Source organism: Mesoplodon bidens (assembly GCF_964165515.1).
Source record: "Mesoplodon bidens genome assembly, chromosome: 8".
Classification (NCBI taxonomy): Eukaryota; Metazoa; Chordata; class Mammalia; order Artiodactyla; family Ziphiidae; genus Mesoplodon; species Mesoplodon bidens.
In genome coordinates, this window is record NC_138165.1 from 14,286,656 (window position 1) to 14,307,714 (window position 21,059).

Below are 21,059 nucleotides of genomic sequence, written 5' to 3' on the forward strand. Positions count from 1 at the left end.
TTCATTTCAGTTATTGTACTTCACAGCCTCAGAATTTCTGTTTTATTCCTTTTTGTAAATTCTATCCTTTTGTTGATATTCACATTTTGTTCATATGGTGTTTTCCTTATCTCCTTTAGTTATTTGTCCATTTTTTTCCTTTAGCTCCTTGAGAAGTTTAAGACAGTTATTTTAAAGTCTTTTTCTAATAGGTCTGATGTCTTGGCTTCCTCAGGGATAGTTTCTGTCAATTTCTTTTGTTCAGTTGAATGGGCCATACTTTCCTGTTTCTTTGTATGACTTGTGGTTTTTTTTGGTGAAAATGGCATTTTTGTGCTATAATGTGGTAATTCTGAAAATCAGAGTCTTCCTTCTCTCTGCAGTTTGCTGGGGTTTTTTTGTTTTGTTTTGTTTTCTGATATCTGATGGCTATAGTAATCCATTTGCTTAGGTACTTTTCCAAACTATTTTCCCAAAGACTGTATTCCCACTACTTGTATGTGACCATTGAAGACTCTGTTCCTTTTGCTCATGTTCAGCTAATGTTTTGACAGAGATTCCCTTGAATGCAAGGAGCTTTAAAAAATCAAGAAAAATTTTAAATACACACAGAAAAAGGAAACACTTCTCCCTGTCTTTACAGATTGGCTCTGTGCTGGGGCACTCCATCAACACTTGTTAGTCTTTTACTGGAATGAGGGCTAAGCTTGAAGTGAAATTTCAAACTTCTCCAGTCTTTTCTCATCATGCATTTTTATCTGACCCTGTGTGGCCTTCTAAATTCTCCCATACAGATAGGTACTTTTGAATATCCTAGTTACCCAAAGAATCTCTTCAATTTTTGAACCTGGGCCTTAGACAGTCTTTGTATGTCTCAACCAGTAAGATTCTGTCCCAGACATCTGCAGTTTTCTAGATCCCCTTACAGTGTTTTAAAGCAATTCCCAACACTTTTACAGCCTGTGTTCCAAGTTAGACAAAACAGGGATGAGAGTCTTTTGTCAGTCCTTCAGTTAACGGCAGAGAGGTTAAAACAGACACACACAGTAATTTGCAAGTAAGGTCTGCTCTTCTCCCTCTGGAACCAAGGACCAGGTTTTAAGAATGGTCTGTCATGGCTTAAAGACCACCATCATAATAGGGAAGGGTTAGGGTAAAGGCAAGTAAAAATGCCACAAAACTCTCTTACCATTTTCAAGTTGACTTTTACTTGGCTCAGAATCTTGGTTGCTGTAAATTTTTGACTGGTTTCTAGAGTTCTGACAATGTTGGTTATGAGAGTTTCTGCTTGGTTTTCAATGTTTCTATGAAATAACAAGAGCTAGGAAATCTCTACTCTGCCACTCATTCTTCTGAAGTTTTAAATCAAGGAGGAAAAAAGGCTATGAACTTTGTTTTATGTTTTGAAGACTGTTTTACTGCTAGGGATACTTTGCCTTTTCTTTTAAACTTTAGGATCAGCTTATCAACTTCTGCACCTCAAGAAAACCCTGCTGGGATTGTTTTAAGAATTGTGTTGAATTTATAAATCAATTGGGGAGAAAATGTCACTTTAATAATAGTGTTTTCTACACCATGAACGTTGAACATCTCTTCATTTATCTAAATTTACTTTAACTTTTCTCAGCACTATTTTGTAGCATTCAGTGTATGAGTCTTGCACTTCTTTTGTTAAATATAATCCTAAGAATTTTATTCTTCTTGATGCTTTTTTTTTTTTTTGGCTGTGTTGTGCCTTCATTGCTGTGCATGGGCTTTCTCTAGTTGCATCAAATGGGGGTTACTCTTCTTAGCAGTGCATGGGCTTCTCATTTCAGTGGCTTCTCTTGTTGTGGATCATGGGCTCTAGGTGCATGGGCTTCAGTAGTTGTGGCATGTGGGCTCAGTATTTGTAGCTCACAGGCTCTAGAGCACAGGCTCAGTAGTTGTGGTGCACGGGCTTAGTTTCTCCATGGCATGTGGGATCTTCCCAGACCAGGGCTCGAACCCATGTCCCTTGCACTGGCAGGCAGATTCTTAACCACTGCACCACCAGGGAAGCCGCTTTCTTGATGCTTTTGTCAGTGGAATTGTTTTCTTAATTTTATTTTTAGATTATTCATTACTAGTGTATAGAAAGACAGTTCATTTTTGTTGTTGATTTATAAAACTGTCTTTATTCACACATATGATTACCTACTTAGAAAATCTAAGGAAAAACGTCTACAAACAAAAATATTACTAGAATTAATAGGTGAATTTAGCAAGGATACAAGATCAATGCACAAAAATCAATTAAATGTGTATATTAACAATGAGCAAGTGTAAATTAATGTTTAAAAACACCATGTAAAATAACATTAAAAAGTCTGGAGAAAAATCTAACAAAATATGTCCAGCACTTGCTCCCTGAACTCTACAAAATACTGCTGAGAAAATAAATAAGAACAAAATTAATAGAAAGATATACTATTTTCCTGGATAAGAAGATTCAATATTATTAAGATAGCAATTCTTCTTAAACTCATCATATAGATTCAGTGCAGTTCTAATTAAAATGCCAACAGAAATTTTTTTTTGGAAACTGCATATTGATGGTAGAATTTACATGAAAAGGCAAGGAACATAGAATAGCCAAAACAATTTTGAGAAAGAACAAATTTGGAAGACTCACACTATTTGATTTCATAACTTTCTATAAAGCTACAGGAAAAAAGACAGTGTGATATTAATGACATGTTAGTCACTAGATCAATGGAACAGAATAGAGAGTTCAGAAGCAAACCCACAGATATGTGGTCAAATTATTTTTGACAAAAGTGTAAGGGTAATTCAATGAAGAAAGGGTAGTCTTTTCAACAAATTGTGCTGGGACAATTGGATGTCCATAAGCAAGATGTAATCTACACCTTTCTGCATATGCAAAGATTAACTCAAAATGGACCTTAGACCTAAATATAAAACCTAAAACTACAAAACTTCTAGAATAAAAAACAAAAGAAAATCTTGGTGACCTTGGGTTAGGCAAAAATTTCTTAGCTATAACAACAAAAGCATAAATCCATAAAGGAAAAATTGATGAATTGGACTACATTGAATTTTTAAATTTCTGCTCTAAAAGATGCTATTATAAAAATGCAAATACAATCCACAAACCATTACAAAATTTAAGAAAACATATTTGATGAGACTTGTACTGAGAATATATAATGAATCACAAATAGTAATAAGAAAACAAACTCCAACCATAAGAAGTATAAAACCACAATAAGATACATATACACACCTATTAGAATGACTAAAATTTTAAATAAAGTCAATATTAAGTGCCGGCAAGGATGCAGAGCATTGGAATACTTATACCTTGCTGATGGAAATTGACAAAATGGCACCGCTTCTTTAGAAAGTAGTTTGCCAATTCTTTTTTTTAAATTAATGCATTTATTTGTTTGTGTATTTATTTATTTACTTATTTATTATTTCTTTTTGGCTGCATGGGGTCCTGGTTGCTGCACGTGGGCCAATTCTTGATACAGTTAGACATATAATTATCAAATGATTCAACATCTCACTCCTAGGCATTCCTATGTACTCAGCCCATTCCTAGGCATTTATCCAAGAGAAATTAAAACTTATATTCACACAAAAACCCTATATGCACATGCGTATAGTAGTTTTACTCATAATTACTAAAACTTGGAAACAACCCAAAATCTTTCAACAGGTGAAAGGATAAACAAAGTATACAACTCCATTCAGCAATGAAAAGGAACACTCATCTTGAATGAATCTCAAATGCATTATGCTAAGTGAAAGAAGCCAGACTCAATGATTCCATTTGTATGACATGCTTGAAAAGGCAAAAGTAGAAGGACAGGAAACAGATCAGTGATTACCAGGTGCTGGTGGGGAGAGGCAGAGACTGAAGGAATTTTTGTGGGTGATATATTGATTGTGGTGATGGTTATATGACTACATATATTTGTCAAAACTCATAGATCTAGGCATCATTTTTTGTGAAATTATACCTCAATTTCAAATGTATAAAAACTATGTAAGGTGACCAATATTAACTAGAATTATTGTGGTGATCATTTTACAATGTATACAACTATCAAAGTATTATGTTGTACAATTGACACTAACATAATGTTATACGTCAATTATCCCTCAATTTTTAACAAATAGGGAGGGGAATCAAGATGGTGGAGTAAGAGGACATGGAGCTCACCTCCCCCAACAAATACATCACAAATAATCTACATATGGAAAAATTCTCATGAAAAACTAACTGGAAACTGGCAGAAGAAGTCCTGTACAGCCAAGGTTGCAAGAAGGATCCCCACATAGCCAGGTAGGAGGGGAAGAAAATCATCAGGTTGGTACTTGTGCCCCTGGAAGGGGGCTAAGAGGAAAAAGGAGATCACAGAGGCAGACACTCACCTCAGGGAGTGAGAGGGTTGAGCCACATAATGGGTGTCCTAGTCCTGGGGTCCTATGTGGAGAAGACAAGCCCCCTAGGCTTCTGGGAGAACCACTGGGACAGATAGAAAGTATGAAAATCCTAGGCTCCACTCGTGAGTAGTGTCTGCCCGTGTGGTGCTGGCTTGCCTCCAGGAAGGATGGCGAGAGCTCTGCACTGGTGGCAGCCACCTTGCCAGGATCCCCAGTCCGAGCTGGGCAAACACCCCAGCCACACTCACTCCATGACACAGCTTGGCACGTGACCTAGAAAAGGTGGGTCCTGGAAAAGACTCAGTCAAGCAATGTAGAGATGGCCATGGGGCCTGGGGTCTGATCCAGGTGGGGCAGCAGCAGGCACTCTTGGCACTTGCATAAACAGCATCATAGAGGCAGCCCAGACCTTTAGCTGCAACGCAGGTGCTTGAATCCCTGCGACCCCCCAATCCCAGCCAAGTGAACACTCCAGCCCCACCCACTCCACGAAACAGCTTGGCACTGGATCTGGGGCTGCCAGATCATGGGAGATGACTCAATATAGGACCAGAGGAGCAGTCCAGGGGCCTGGGGTATGGTCTGGGTGGAGAGGTGGCAGCCAGTGTTGGCACTTGCTCAAACAGTGCCCCAGAAGCAATCCAGACCTCTGATGTCAGTGTAGCTCCTTCAGTTCTTACAGCCACAATGCTCCAACCCCCCAGTCCCACCCTAGCAAATGCTGCCCACTCCATGCCACAACCTTGCACTAGATCTGGGACAACCAAAACAGGGGAAAGGACAAGACCAAGGTTACATCTAAACAGAGCCCCAGACACCTTTACAGGCAGCACATCAGACCTCAGTAAGCACACAAACCTCAAGTACTTCACCACTCCCATTCTTTGGGGCAAAACCCCAGTGAGAGGAGAAGGAAAAACACACACTTAAAGGGAAAAGAGCCAGCTTGAACTTGATCCTCAGGGCTTCTGCACCAGCAACTGGGGAGCAGACCCTGCCCTTGACAGGGCAGTGACAGCCAAGAGTAGAGAGGAAGTCCTGCCTCATACCCTATACATGCTTTAACTCCTCCAACACCAATGACACCAACTATCAAAGAGATAGTGCCCAGCACACCCTGAGGAAAGATGTAACTGGTGTCCACATCATATCCAGCCCTTGCACCAAATACATTGGGAACACACAATCTACATAGGGATGCTCTCACATAAAAACACCCCTTCAAGACCAAAATAGCTAACTGTTTCACCTAAATTCATGGAGAGAGAGAACGTTAAGTAAAATGAAAAGGCAGAGGATCTACTCCCAATTGAAATAGCAAGAGAACCACCCCCCCACAAAACAAGTAAGTAATGGAACAGAGATAATTAGTCTACCAGACACTGAGTTCAAAAAGTTGGCAATAAAAAGTGCTAACTGAATTAAGAAAGAGTATCAATATAAACTCAGATCATTTTAGCAAGAAACTAGAAACTATAAAGACAACCCAATGAAAAATAGGTAATTCAATCTGGAGATAAAAAGCACTGTAGAAGCAAGGAATAGCAGACAAAGTGACATAGAAAATGCATAATGATCTGGAAGATAGAATAATAGAAATCTCCCAGTCAGAATAGCAAATAGAATGACAAGTTAAAAAAACATAGGAGATCTATGGGATAATATAAAGCATACAAATCTATGAATAATGGGGGTCCCAGGAGAAGAAAGGGAAAAAGGGCCTAAAATATATTTGAAGAAATTATGGCTTCAAGCTTCCCAAACCTAAAAAGGAAAACAGGTATCCAGGTGTAGGAAGCACAGAAGGTCCCAAACAAGAGGAACCCAAACAGACCCACACCAAGATATATAATAATTAAAACAGCAAAAGTTAAAGATAAAGAGAGGATCCTGAAAGCAACAAGAGAAAAACAAAGAGTTGGTTACAAGGGAATCAGCAAACCCCCCTCCCATATTAGGCTCTCAGCTGATTTCTTTACAGAAGGTTTGCAGGCCAGAAGGGAGTGGCATGATATATTTAAAGTCCAGAAAGGGAAAAACCTGCAACCTAGGATACTCTATCCCTACAAGATTATCATCTAAATATTTATTTATTTATTTATTTATTTATTTATTTATTTATTTATTTATTATTTATTTATTTATTTGGTTGTGCCAGGTCTTTGTTGCGGCAGGTGGGTTCATCAGTTGCAGCTCACAGGCTCCTTAGTTGTGGCTCACCAGCTCCTTAGTTGCAGCATGCAAGTGGGATCTAGTTCCCTGACCAGGGATCGAACCCAGACCCCCTGCATTGGGAACACAGAGTCTTCACCACTGTGCTATCAGGGAAGTTCCAAGATTATCATCTAGAATAGGTGGAGAAACTAAGAATTTCTTAGACAAACAAACACTAAAAGAATTCAGAAATACTAAACCTACGCTAAAAGAAATATTAAAAGGTCTTCCCTAAATAGAAAAAGAGCAAAAATCTATAGGAAAGGGAAAAACACAATAGGAAAGGCAAATATATAAAAGGATAGAAGATCACTTAAGCAAGCCAGTACATAGATAAAAAAACACTCACAAAATTTTTGTAAAAGTGATTGTAACTATAATTAACAGCAAAAGAATAAACATGAAGATGTAAAACAGGATATCAAAATCACAAAATGTGGGAGAGGGGAGTAAAAAAATGTAGGTCGATTCAATGCAATCCCTATCAAACTACCCCTGGCATTTCTCACAAACTAGAACAAAAAAGTTCACAATGTATGGAAACACAAAAGACCCCAAATAGCCAAAGCGATCTTGAGAACAAAAAATGGAGCTGGAGGAATCAGGCTCCCTGACTTCAGACTATACTACAAAGCTATAGTAATCAAGACAGTGTGGTACTGGCACAAAAACAGAAATATAGATCAATGGAACAGGAGGGAAAGCTCAGATATAAACCCACGCACATATGGTCACCTTACCTTTGATAAAGGAGGCAAGAATATACAGTGGAGAGAAGACAGCCTCTTCAATAAGTGATGCTGGGAAAACTGGACAGTATGAAATTAAAGCACTCTCTAACACCATATACAAAAATAAACTCAAAATGGATTAAAGACCTAAATGTAAGGCCAGACACTATCAAACTCTTAGAGGAAAACATAGGCAGACAACTCTATGACATAAATCACAGCAAGATCCTTTTGTACCCACCTCCCAAAGAAAGGGAAATAAAGACAAAAATAAACAAATGGGACCTAATGAAACTTAAAATCTTTTGCACAGCAAAGGAAACCATAAACAAGATGAAAAGACAACCCTGAGAATGGGAAAAAATATTTGCAAATGAAGCAACTGACAAAGGATTAATCTCCAAAATATACAAGCAGCTCATGCAACTCATTATCAAAACAAACAAACAACCCAATCCAAAAATGGGCAGAAGACCTAAATAGACAGTTAACCAGAGAAGATATACAGATTGCCAACAAACACATGAAAGGATGCTCAATATCACTAATCCCTAGAGCAATGCAAACAAAAACCACAATGAGGTATCACCTCACACTGGTCAGAATGGACATCATCAAAAATTCTACAAACAATAAATGCTGGAGAGGGTGTGGAGAAAAGGGAACCCTCCTGCACTGTTGGTGGGAGTGTAAATTGATACAGCCACTATGGAGAACAGTATGGAGGTTCCTTAAAAAACTAAAAATAGAACTACCATACGACCCAGCAATCCCACTACTGGGCATATACCCTGAGAATACCATAATTCAAAAAGTGTCATGTACCACAATGTTCATTACAGCTCTATTTACAATAGCCAGGACATGGAAGCAACCTAAGTGTCCATTGACAGATGAATGGATAAAGAAGATATGGCACATATATACAGTGGAATATTACTCAGCCATAAAAAGAAACGAAACTGAGTTATTTGTAGTGAGGTGGATGGACCTAGAGTCTGTCTTACAGAGTGTAGTAAGTCAGAAAGAGAAAAACAAATACTGTATGCTAACACATATATATGGAATCTAAAAAAAAAAAAAAAAAAAGAATGGTTGTTTAGAACCTAGGGCCAGGACAGGAATAAAGATGCAGAAGTAGAGAATGGACATGAGGACATGGGGAGTGGGACGTGTAAGCTGGGATGAACTGAGAGAGTGGCATGGACATATATACACTACCAAATGTAAAATAGATAGCTAGTGGGAAGCAGCTGCAGAGCACAGGGAGATCAGCTCAGTGCTTTGTGACCACCTAGAGGGGTGGGATAGGGAGGGTGGGAGGGAGTGAGATGCAAGAGGTAGGGAATATGGGGATATATATATATACGTATAGCTGATTCACTTTGTTACACATCTGCAACTAACACAACAACGTAAAGCAATTATACCTCAATAAAGATTTTTTAAAAAACACTCATCAAAGTGGTTATAAAGGTAACACATCTCAACATAATAAAGGCCACTTACAACAAACCCACATTCAGCCTAATGCTCAATGGTGAAAAGCCAAACGTCTTCCTGCTAAATTCAGGACAAAGACAAAGATGATTCTATTTAACATAGTATTGGAAGTCCTAGCCACAGCAATCAGAAAAGAAAAAGAAATAAAAGGTATCCAAATTAGAAGGAGAGAGGTAAAACTGTCACTATTTGCAGATGACATGATATTTTATTTAGAGAACTCTAAAGTTTACACCCCAAAACTATTAGACCTAATAAAGGAATTCATCAAGGTTGCAGGATACAAGATTAATATACAGAAATCTATTGCATTTTTAAACACTAATGATGAAATATCAGGAAGAGAAAGTAAAAAAAAAAAAAACCTTGTTAAAAGTCTCATCTAAAAAGAAACCTAGTAATAAACTTAACTAAGGGAGGTGAAAGACCTATATAATGAAAACTATAAAAATTAATGAAGGAAATTGAAGTTGGTTCAAAGAAATTGAAAGATATTCTGTGCTCTTGGATTGGAAGAATTAATATTATTAAAATGGCCATACTACTGAAAGCAACCTACAGACTTAATACAATCCCTATCAAAATACCCATGATATTTTTCACAGAATTAGAACAAATAATTCTAAAATTTATATGGAACCACAAAAGACCCCAAGTTGCCAAAGCAATCTTGAGAAAAAGGAACAAAATTGGAGGTATAACCCTACCAGACTTCAAACTATACTACAAAACTACAGTAATCAAAACAGTGTGACATTGGCACAAAAACAGACACATAGATCAATGGAACTGACTAGAAGCCCCAGAGATAAACCTACTCACCTACAGTCAATTTATGACAAAGGAGGCAAGAATATACAATGGAGAAAAGACAGTCTCTTCAACAAGTGATGCTGGGAAAACTGGACAGCCACATGTGAAACAATGAAATTAGAGCACTCCCTCACACCATATATAAAAATGAACTTAAAATGGTTTAAAGACCTAAATGTAAGACATGACACCATAAAACTCCTAGAAGAGAACATAGGCAAAACATTTTCAGACATAAATCATAGTAATATTTTCTTAAATCAGTCTCCCAAGACAAAAATAAATAAATTCATAAAAACAAAAATAGGGCTTCCCTGGTGGAGCAGTGGTTGAGAGTCCACCTGCTGATGCAGGGGACGCGGGTTCGTGTCCTGGTCCGGGAGGATCCCACATGCCACGGAGCAGCTGGGCCCGTGAGCCATGGCCACTGAGCCTGCGCATCCAGAGCCTGTGCTCCACAACAGGAGAGGCCACAACAGTGAGAGGCCCGCGTATCACAAAAAAAATAATAAATAAAATAAATAAATAAATAAATAAATAAATAGGACCTAATCAAACTTAAAAGCTTTTGCACAACAAAATGAAAAGACAACCTACAGAATGGGAGAAAATATTTACAAATGATGGCACTACAAGGGATTAATATCCAAAATACACAAACAGCTCGTACAACTCAATATTAAAAAAAACCAAACAATCCAATCAAAAAATTGGCAGAAGACTCAAATAGACATTTTTCCAAAGAAGACATACAGATAGCTAACACACACATGGAAAGAAACTCAATATCACTAACTATTAGAGAAATGCAAATCAAAACCACAATGAAATATCACTTCACACCTGCCAGAATGGCTGTCATCAAGAAGTCTACAAATAACAAATGTTGGCCAGGATGTGGAGAAAAGGGAACCCTTGTACACTGTTGGTGGGAATATAAAATGGTGCAGCTACAACCTACTCCTGTATAGCACAGGGAATTATACCCATTATTTGTAATAACCTATAATGGAATATAATCTGTAAAGATATTGAATCTCTAAGTTGTACTCTTGAAACTAACACAATACTGTAAAACAACTATATTTCAATGAAATACATATATATAAAATAATAGCTTTGGACAGTATGTAACAACACTGATAGTATTTATAATATACAATTACATAAAAGAAATATAAAATGACGTTTACTATGAGCACAAAAATGTAAAAATACATATTACGTATGGGAGAAGGCCAGAAGGGAATACAGGTAAATGCCAGTAGATAGTAATAATTGTTGTAAAATCATTTTTCCCCTTCAATTTCCAAATCTTTAACAATTTATTTACTTTGGCTTGTTAATAGTAAAAACAGTAATCAATTCATGACAGATGAACTGGTCATGTCAGACAATTCAGTCTGACAATATACTATATTTAATCCATATCAGATCTTATGTGCTATTTTATTATAAAAGAAAGGAGCATTCATTCAAAGCTTTCTGGGATTTGAGATTAAAAACTATGCTATATTTAGATAAGGGAATGAGAAAGGGAGAGAAGAAATGGGGGAGGCTGTGTGAAACATAGTTTACTTTTTCTATGAAGAAAACTAGCATATTAGAAAAATTCATTCATCTTTAACTTGGCAGTTTTGTTTGTTCTATGTCATTTAAAATGTATAAACAATTTATTCCTCTCACTTGGAGGCCTCAAGTAGCGAAGGGGTGGAATTCCTCAGTGAGGACAGGGGGAAAGCAGCATCAAGAAGTATCCTGCAGAGTTCCAGGGCTGCAGCTACAAGAGGAGGCTCAGAATCCCAAACATAAGGGTCAGGGTGCCACCAGAATGAAGTCTGCTTTCTCTATTTTTTGTTGTTTATTCCCTCTGTTATAGGATTATTGTTAAAAGAGAGCAAAGTCAGATCTGGGGAGGATGGCATAGTAGGAAAACTCTGAGCTCACCTCCTCCCACGGAAACACCAAAATTATAACAATTTACAGAGCAACTATCAGTAAGAAAGAATTGAAGGCAGAAAAGATCTTCTACAACTAAAGATATGAAAAAGCAACCACAAGATGGATAGGAGGGGTGGAGATGCAGTATCCCCTGAGTGGGCAGCCACAAATGGAGGATAATTACAATTGCAGTGGTTCCCCCCCAAAGAACAAGAGGTCTGAGCCCCACATCAGGCCCCCCAGTTGCACCAGGAAGATGAGTCCCCAGAAGGCCAGTGGGGCTTACCTTCAGGAGAGTCAGAGAGCTGTGGAAAATAGAGTCTCCACTCTTAAAGAGCATGCACAAAATCTCACATGCTCCAGGATCCAGGGCAGAAGCAGTAATTTGAAAGGAGCCTGTGTCAGACAGACCTGCAGATTTTGGAGAGCCTCCTGGAGAGGAAGGAGGTAACTGGAGCTCACCCTGGGGACATAGGTGTGGGTGGAAGCGCTTTTGGGGAGCTCACTCTACCATGAGGACATTGGTGTTGCAAGCATCACTTTGGAATCCTCCTTCCAGCTTATAAGCACCAGGACCCAGTCTCACCCACCAGCCTATTGACACCAGTACTGGGACACCTCAGGCCAAGCAACCAGCTGGGTGGGGACACATCCCTACCCACCAGCAGGTCCACTGCTGGTGGACATTCCAGCCACCCAAAGACACAACCCCACCCACTAGAGGGCACAGAACATGGACCCACCCATCAGCATACCAGCACTAGCCCCAAGACCACTGTGGACTGTTGGGACACAGCCCCACTCACCAGCAGGCCAACACCAGCACCAGGACACCAAGGCCTTAGAGCCAGAGACATTGGTAAGCAGCTCCACCAAAAAAAGTGAGAGCCAGCACTTACCCCAGAATGCCCAGGGCCCTGTCCTTGCCCACCAATAAGCCGACACCAGCTTTGGAACAGCTTGGGCCCCTCAGCTAGCCACACCAGGATTTGGACCCACTTACCAAAGAGCTGACACCAGCTCCAGAACCCCCTGGGCTCTGTAGCCAGAGACCCCAGGACACAGCTTGGCCAACCAGCAGCCTGAAACCAACTCTGGGACCCCCAGGGTCCTGAAGCCAGAGACTCCAGCACCCTGGTATACCCACCAGCAGTCTGGCACCAGCCCTGGGACACGCCCTCCCACCCTAAGCCCCACCCACCAGCAGGATGATACCAGCTCCAGGAGCCTCACAGGCCCAGCCCAGCCCACCAATAGGCTGACACTAGATCCAGGACCCTTGACCTTTTTTTTTTTTTAAAGAGAAGTAAGCCTCTATTTTCTTGTTTCACAAATAAAGCTGGCTGAATTGGTTGCTTTTTGGTGATTAGTCAAAGAGAACAACTCCCATATCTTCATCTGGATCCTCTGACCCTCCATTTGCTTCAACTTTGGCTGTGGCTGTGGCAGCACTAGGAGCAGCAGTGGTTGAAGCACTAGCCCTGCAACCATTTGGGCTCCGCAGCCAGCCACCTTGTGACACGGCCCCACCCATCAGCTGCCAGAATCCTTTGCAAAAGGCAGGGCCTGGCAACCAGCCAGACCAGGGACCAGCCACCCCAGCAGACCACCCACAGTAGTCAGCCCATCACAACAGAAGGACCCACACAGCCCACATAGGGGGCAACCCTAGAGTAGTTAGCTCTGGTGACCAGATGGCAGTGCCCTGCTGAGACATATAGAACATTTCCTCCATAAGGCCACTCCTCCAAGATACAAAAATGTAACCATTCTACCTAATGCATAGAAATAAAAATAGAGAATTAGGTAAAATGAGGTCACAGAGGAACATGTTCCAAATGATGGAATAAAATAAAACACCAGAAGAACAAAGCAAAGTGGAGATAAACAATCTACCTGATAGAGTTTCCATGGCAATGACCAAAAAGATGCTCAACAAATTCAGAAGAATGGATAAACACAGTGAGAAGTTTACCAAACACTTAGAAAATATAAAGAAAAACCAAACAGAGCTGAAGGATACAATAACTTAAATAAAAAATACACCAGAAGGAGTTTTGCAGCAGATTAGATGAGACAGAGGAGCAGATCAGTGAACTGGAAAAGTAATTAGAATCATGCAAGCTGAACAGAAAAAAAAAAAAAATTTAATGGAACAGTTTAAGATACTTCTGGGACAACATCAAGCATACTAACAAACATTCACATTATAGGGGTCCCAGAAGAAGAAGGAAAGAGAAAGGGGCAGAGATCTTATTTGAAGACATAACTGCTGAAAACATTTCTAACCTGGGAAAGGAAACAGACATCCAGGTTCAGGAAGCACAGAAAGTTCCAAATAGGATCAACCCAAAGAGATCTACACCAAGATACATTATAATTAAAATTACAAAGATTAAAGATAAGGAGAGAGTAATAAAAACAGTGAAGGAAAAATGCTAGTAATGTACGAGGAAACTCCCATAAGGCTATCAGCTGATTTTTCAGCAGAAACTCTGCAGTCCAGAAGGGAGTGACTTGATATATTCAAAGTGATGAAAGGGAAAAACCTACAACCAACTATACTCTACCTGGCAAGGCTTTCATTCATATTTCATGAAGAGATCAAAAGATTTACAGACAAGCAAAATCTAAAAGAGTTTAGTACCAGCAAACTACCTTTAAGGGACTTCTCTAAGCAAAAAAGAAAAGTCCACAACTAGAAATATAAAAATTACCAAAGGAAAAATCTTATTGGCAAAGGCAAGTATACAGTTAAGGTAGTAGATCAACCACTTATAAAGATAGTAGGAGTTTACAAAAGCAGTAAAATCATCTATGTCTGCAGTAAGTAGTTAAGGGGTACACAAAACAAAAGGATGTAAAATCTGATGTCAAAAACAGTAAATGTTGGGCTTCCCTGGTGGCACAGTGGTTGAGAGTCTGCCTGCCAATGCAGGGGACACGGGTTCATGCCCCAGTCCAGGAAGATCCCACATCCTGCGCAGTGGCTAGGCCCGTGAGCCATGGCCGCTGAGCCTGCATGTCTGGAGCCTGTGCTCCGCAACAGTGAGAGGCCCGCCTACCGCAAAAAAAAAAAAAAAAAAGATCATAAGAGATTACTACAAACAATGAAATGGGCAACCTGGAAGAAATGGACAAATTCCTATGAATGTACAACCCCTAAAGACTGAATCAGGAAGAAATAAAAAATATGAACAGATAAATTATCAGTAATGAAACTGAATTAGCAATTTAAAAAAACTCCCAACAAACAATGGTCCATGACCAGATGGCTTCATGGGTCAATTCTACCAAACATTTAAAGAAGCATTAACATCTATCCTTCTCAAACTATTCTTAAAAACTGCAGAGGAAGGAACACTTCTGAACTCTTTCTACAAAGCCAGCATCACCCTAATACCAAAACTAGACAAAGATAGCTTCTTTTTAAAAAAAAAGAAAATTACAAGCCAATATCACTGATGAACATAGATGCAAAAATCCTCAACAGAATATTACAAACAGAATTCAACAATACATTAAAAGGATCATATATGATGATCAAATGAGTTTTATCCCAGGGATGCAAGGATGGCCCATTATCCACAAATCAAAGTGATATACCACATTAACAAACTGTAGAACAAAAATCATATTATCACTTTGATAGATGCAGAAAAAGCTTTTGACAAAATTCAACATCTATTCATGATTAAAAAAAACTCTGAAAAAAGTGAGTATAGAGGGAACATACATCAACATAATAAAGGCCACATATGACAAGCCCACCGTTAACAACATACTCAATGGTGAAAAGCTGAGAGCATTTCCTCTAAGATCAGGAACAAGATAAGGATGTCCATTCTAGCCTCTTTTATTCAGAAAAATATTGGAATTCATAGCTACAGCAATTAGACAAGAAAAAGAAATAAAAGAAATCCAAATTGGAAAGGAAGAAGGAAAACTGTCACTGCAGATGATGTGATACAATACATAGAAAATCCTAAATACACCACCAAAAACCTATTTGTACTCATCAATGAACTTGGTAAAGTTGCAGGATATAAAATTACTATATAGAAATCTGTTCATTTCTTTACACTAACAGCAAACTATCAGAAAGAGAAAGCAAGAAAACAATCCCATTTACAATTGCATCAAAAAGAATAAAATATCTAGGAATAACTCTAAACAAGAAGGTAAAACTATAAGATGTTGATGAAAGACATTCAAGGTGACAAAAACAAATGGAAAGGTATATTGTGCTCAGGGACTGGAAGAATTAATATTGTTAAAATGACCATACTACCCAAAGCAATCTACAGATTCAGTGCAATCCCTATCAAAATACCAATAGTATTTTTCATAGAACTTGAACAAATAATTCTAAAATTTGTATGGAAACATAAAAGACCCCAAATAGCCAAAGCAATCTTTAAAAAGAGCAAAACTGTAGGTATCACACTCCCTGATTTCAAACTATACTACAAATCTACAGCAATCAAAACAGCATGGTACTGGCACACACAAAAAATATACATAGCTCAAAGAAGCAGAAGAGATAGCCCAGAATGAAACCACACTTACATGGGCAATTAATCTATGACAAAAGAGTCAAGAATATACAACAGGGAAAAGATAGGCTCTTCAATAAATAGTATTGGGAAAACTGGACAGCTACCTGCAGAAGAATCAAACTAGACTACTTTCTCACAACATATACAAAAACAAATTCAAAATGAATTAAAGGCTAAATGTAAGACACGAAATCATAAAACTTCTAGAAGAAAACATAGGCAGTATGCTCTTTGACATCCGTCTTACCAATATTTGGGGGGACATGTCTCCTCAGAGAAGGGAAACAAAGGCAAAAGAAAATGTACACATCAAACTAAAAACCTTTTGCACAGTGAAGGAATCTATCAGCAAAACAAAAAGTCCACCTACTTAATGGGAGAAGATATTTGCAAATGGTATACAAAAATAAGGGGTTAATATCCAAAATATAGAAAGAACTCATACAGCTCAACATCAAAAAAAAAAACACAGAAAACAAAAAACAACCAATTAAAAACATGGGCCGAGTACCTGAATAGACAATTTTACAAATAAGACATATAGATGGTCAATAGACACATGAAAAGATGCTTAGCATCACTCATCATCAGGGAAATGTAAATCAAAACCACAATGAGATACCACCTCAGACCTGTCAGAATGGCTATCATCAAAAAGTCTATAAATAACAAATCTTGGCAAGGATGTAGAGAAAAGGGAACCCTCATACACTGTTGGTGGGAATGTAAAATGATGCAGACGCTATGGAAAACAGTATGGACGCTCCTTTAAAAACGAAAAATAGAACTACTATATGATAATGCAATTCCACTCTTGGGAATATATCTGGAAAAAATGAAAACACTAATTTGAAAAGATATATGCACTCCTATGTTCATTGCAGCATTAGTTACAATAGTCAAGATATGGAAGCAACCTAAGTGCCCAAAAATAGATGACTGAAAAAAGAAGATGTGGTGTATATGTATATATACACACATACACATACAATGGAATATTACTCAGCCATAAAAAAGAATGAAGAACTGCCAATTGCAGCAACATGGATGGACCTAGAGGGTATTATGTTAAGTGAAATAAGTCAGACAGAGAAAGACAAATACTGTACGATTTCACTTATATGTGGAGTCTAAAAAACAAAACAAATGAACAAATAAAACTAAACAGAAACAGAGTCACAGAGAGAACAAACTGGTAGTTGCCAGAAGGAGGGGTGTGGAGAGAAGAGAGAAACAGGTGACAGAGATTAAGAGGTACAGCTTCCAGTTACAAAATAAATGAGTCACAGTATTAAATGTACAGCATGGGGAATACAGTCAATAACTAAGTAATATCTTTGTATGGTGACAGATTGTAACTAGACTTGTGGTGATCATTTTGAAATATATAGAAATATTGAATCACTATGTTGTGGATGAGGAACTAACGTGGTATAGTAGGTCAACTATACTTCAAAAAATAAACAAACTCAGAAAAAATCAGATTTGTGGTTACCAGAGTCAGGGGCTTAGGGAGGGGGAATTAGATGAAGATAGTCAAAAGGTATGAACTTCCAGTTACAAGATAAATAAGTGCTAGGGATGTAATATACAACACAATGACTATAGTTTACACTGCTGCATGTTGTATATTAAAGTTGTTGAGAGTGAATCCGAAGAGCTCTCATCACAAGGACAACAATTTTTTTCTATTTATTTAATGTAGTATCTATATGAGATGATAGGTGTTCACTAAACTTATTGTGGTCATCATTTCATGATGTAGGTAAGTCAAATTATCATGCTGTGCACCTTTAACCTGCACAGTGTTATGTGTCAATTATATCTCAATAAAACTGTAAGTAAAAAAAGAAGATAAAATCATGACTGCCATATAGATGTGACATGAACACATATCAAATATTTTATTTAACCCATTAATTACAGGAAACCAATAAGAAAAAGAAACCACACATACATGGGCAATTAGAAATGTTGAACTGAATTGAAAAATCAGTGTAAAACTGGACAATTCATTCCATCAGACACACTTCAAATTTATTTCTTGGGATGAGAATCATTTGCATTGTCATCAGTTTTCAGATCAGTTGTAAACAATGAGAAGATATAGATAACCTAGGAGGGCTCCATACATCGTTTTCTATAGAAAACACCAGTCATCTTTTTGGTCCATTTAGCCTTTCACAATTTTTCTCTCCTCCTCTCCTCTACCTTTGTGGCAGGCAGCCTCTGACACGCCCCCAGTGATCCACTCCAGGTGTTCACACCCTTGTGTGATCCCATCCCCTTCAGTATGGGCCCACACAGCAAAAGCGATGGGGAGTTACGTCTGTGATTAGGTTACAAAGAACTGTCTCTCATGCTTGCCCTGATGGAGCAGGACTCCTGGCAAGGGACTGAGAACCTCAGTCCATCTGCCCGGGGGGAACTGAGCCCAGCCAACAATCACACAGACGAGTTTGGAAGCAGACCTTGCCCACTTGAACCGTGGTCCGCCAGCCCCAGCTGACCACTTGTTCTCAGTCTGTAAAAGACCCTGAGCAGAGGATCCAGCTAAGCCATGCCCAGATTCTGGACTCACAAAACTGTGAGAAAATAAACAGCTGTTGTTTTAAGATGCTGAATTTTGGAGTTTGTTGCATGGCACTAGATAACTTAACACACGCTTCCTTCCTGCTTTCTGTGTACCTATACCCTGATTTTAATAGCTCTAAGAAAATACTTACGAAACAGTTTGTACACAGGTGATGTAACTGATCTGATTTCTATTTTTATTATCTTTTGGATTTACATTAACCACATTTTAGAAGTAGCATTCATTCAAAACAGGCCAGGAAAGTGATCTAATGCTGGAAAGATTCTTGCAGAGTATCTGGAAATTTTTCCCACAAAAAATATGAGAGAACTATGCTCAAGAAAACCCAGTATTTGTGAATTCCACATTCACAAGATAAAATTGTTTTAAACTCACCTCCACTCCGCAAGGAATGAGCCAAAATTCTGGTCCACAGGAGCCCAGCAGCTCTGCCCAGCTGCCCCGCTGGGGTAGGGGTTCAGGGAGTCTGCCTTGCTGTCTCCCTGCTGTGGCCTATGGTTGCTGGTGTTGAGTCCCACCAGCCCCGGCCCTCCCAGGCCAGCACTCGTGGGAGCTGATGTCTGATGTATCTCCATCTCCAGCACACCAGAGGTCAGCCTGCCATCTTTGTTCTCTAGGTACATGTTTCTGTTGCCTCTCTTCTCACTAGAGTCAGCCAGAAAGAAACCACTGTTGATAAAAAGCAAACTGTGAATATCATTTTTATCTTGAGGAATTCATACTACTGAATGGTACAGTAGAAACACTTCTTATAACAAGGCCCTTCCCATGTCTCAGCATCTAATATCATATGGAAAAAAGTGTATGTTCATCTCCAAGAATGAATATTTTAGCACATTTCACACTAGCAGTGACCTAACTATTCAAGAACAGAGCATTAGTTAGGTAAATTGTGATAAGTGCTTAGTAAGAAATACTATGCAGGGCTTCCCTGGTGGCACAGTGGTTGAGAGTCCACCTGCTGATGCAGGGGACACGGGTTCGTGCCCTGGTCCGGGAAGATGCCACATGCCGTGGAGCCGCTGGGCCCGTGAGCCATGGCCGCTGAGCCTGTGCGTCCGGAGCCTGTGCTCCGCAACGGGAGAGGCCACAACAGTGAGAGGCCCGCGTACCACAAAAAAAAAAAAAAGAAATACTATGCAAACATAAACATCCTCTAGAGATACTGACATTGGGAAATGTTTAAATACGGTAAACACCATTGATACACTGGGATATGTCTCTTGAAATAAATATGTACGTAGAATATACATAGAACAGAAAACCAAAAAGACACAGCCTCTAAAGTATGGCTACCTTTGTGTGAAGGAGGTACAGATAATTCAGGCTTTTTTTTTTTGTCTTTGTCTAGGCTACAGCTTTAATGATTTTTGCATCTAGAAAATTAATACTCTTGCAATGAGAAAATAATAATATCTATTACAAAAATGAGAAAAGTCACTATACTTGCAAGGTTATGGTGTCCTGCTTTTGGGATTATGTTTTAACCCGTTACCATTTTATTTGTTTACAGTTGGGTGAAGTGAGTACAATTCATGGGTCCACCACTCCTTGTCACCCAATTCACAGAGGCTCGCAATGCCCCATGATCACAAATTCTGGAGGACCCAGGATGTGTGGGAGTCCAAGCAGGTACAAGGTCAGCGTGTTATGTCTACAACTGAGTAAGTGGGGGCAGGGAGTGCTCACAGCCCAAAAGCCCACACTTTCTGATGGAACAAGAATTTACTTTAAATACAGAAAGGCAACAGCTTTTGAAGAAACCCAAATGACCAAGGAAGTCCTACTATTTTCTTATTGCTATGATTTCCCTACTTTAACCCACCACTTACATTGAAAGGATGACTTAATCATCAGTAAGCAGACGGCAGAGAGTGCTGATAGAATGTATCAAAAGACAAAACAAAAATATTAGAGTTAGTTTCACGCAACGTTTCCATTACCTGGTAAGAATAAACTCCATATGCACATTTGAGCTACACAAAAATACAACTTGTGTGACTTCCGTGATTCCACCTACAAGTTAAATGCTCTCATATTTGTATTTTAAGCTGATGTTGCACAATATACAGATGAACAATAAAATGTATGCTAATAATTTAACTTTTTAAATTTTCTTTACTTAGAATAGCAATTTAAAACACCATGACAAGTCAAGAGACTGTGGAAGAAAAGAAAATCCTTTGTATTGTAGGACTGTTAATGGCACTTTTTCCTGCTTTTTGAACAAAGGACCCCACATTTTCATATCACACTGGGTCCCACTCTCTCCCTTTAACAGAGTTATCC

General features: G+C 38.8%; 1 protein-coding gene across 2 annotated transcripts in view; it reads right to left on the minus strand.

Annotated features, from left to right (window-relative positions):
* The window catches only part of OCA2 (OCA2 melanosomal transmembrane protein), a gene marked incomplete at its 5' end in the record, with an annotated part of 171,552 nt that extends 152,159 nt beyond the window's left edge, over positions 1 to 19,393 (minus strand). For both annotated transcript variants that reach the window (XM_081242282.1, XM_081242281.1), the window contains one exon: positions 19,146 to 19,393. In XM_081242282.1, coding sequence (XP_081098408.1) covers positions 19,146 to 19,393 — 248 coding nt within the window. The remainder of the gene's footprint in view (positions 1 to 19,145) is intronic.
* Between the last annotated feature and the right edge of the window lie 1,666 nt (positions 19,394 to 21,059).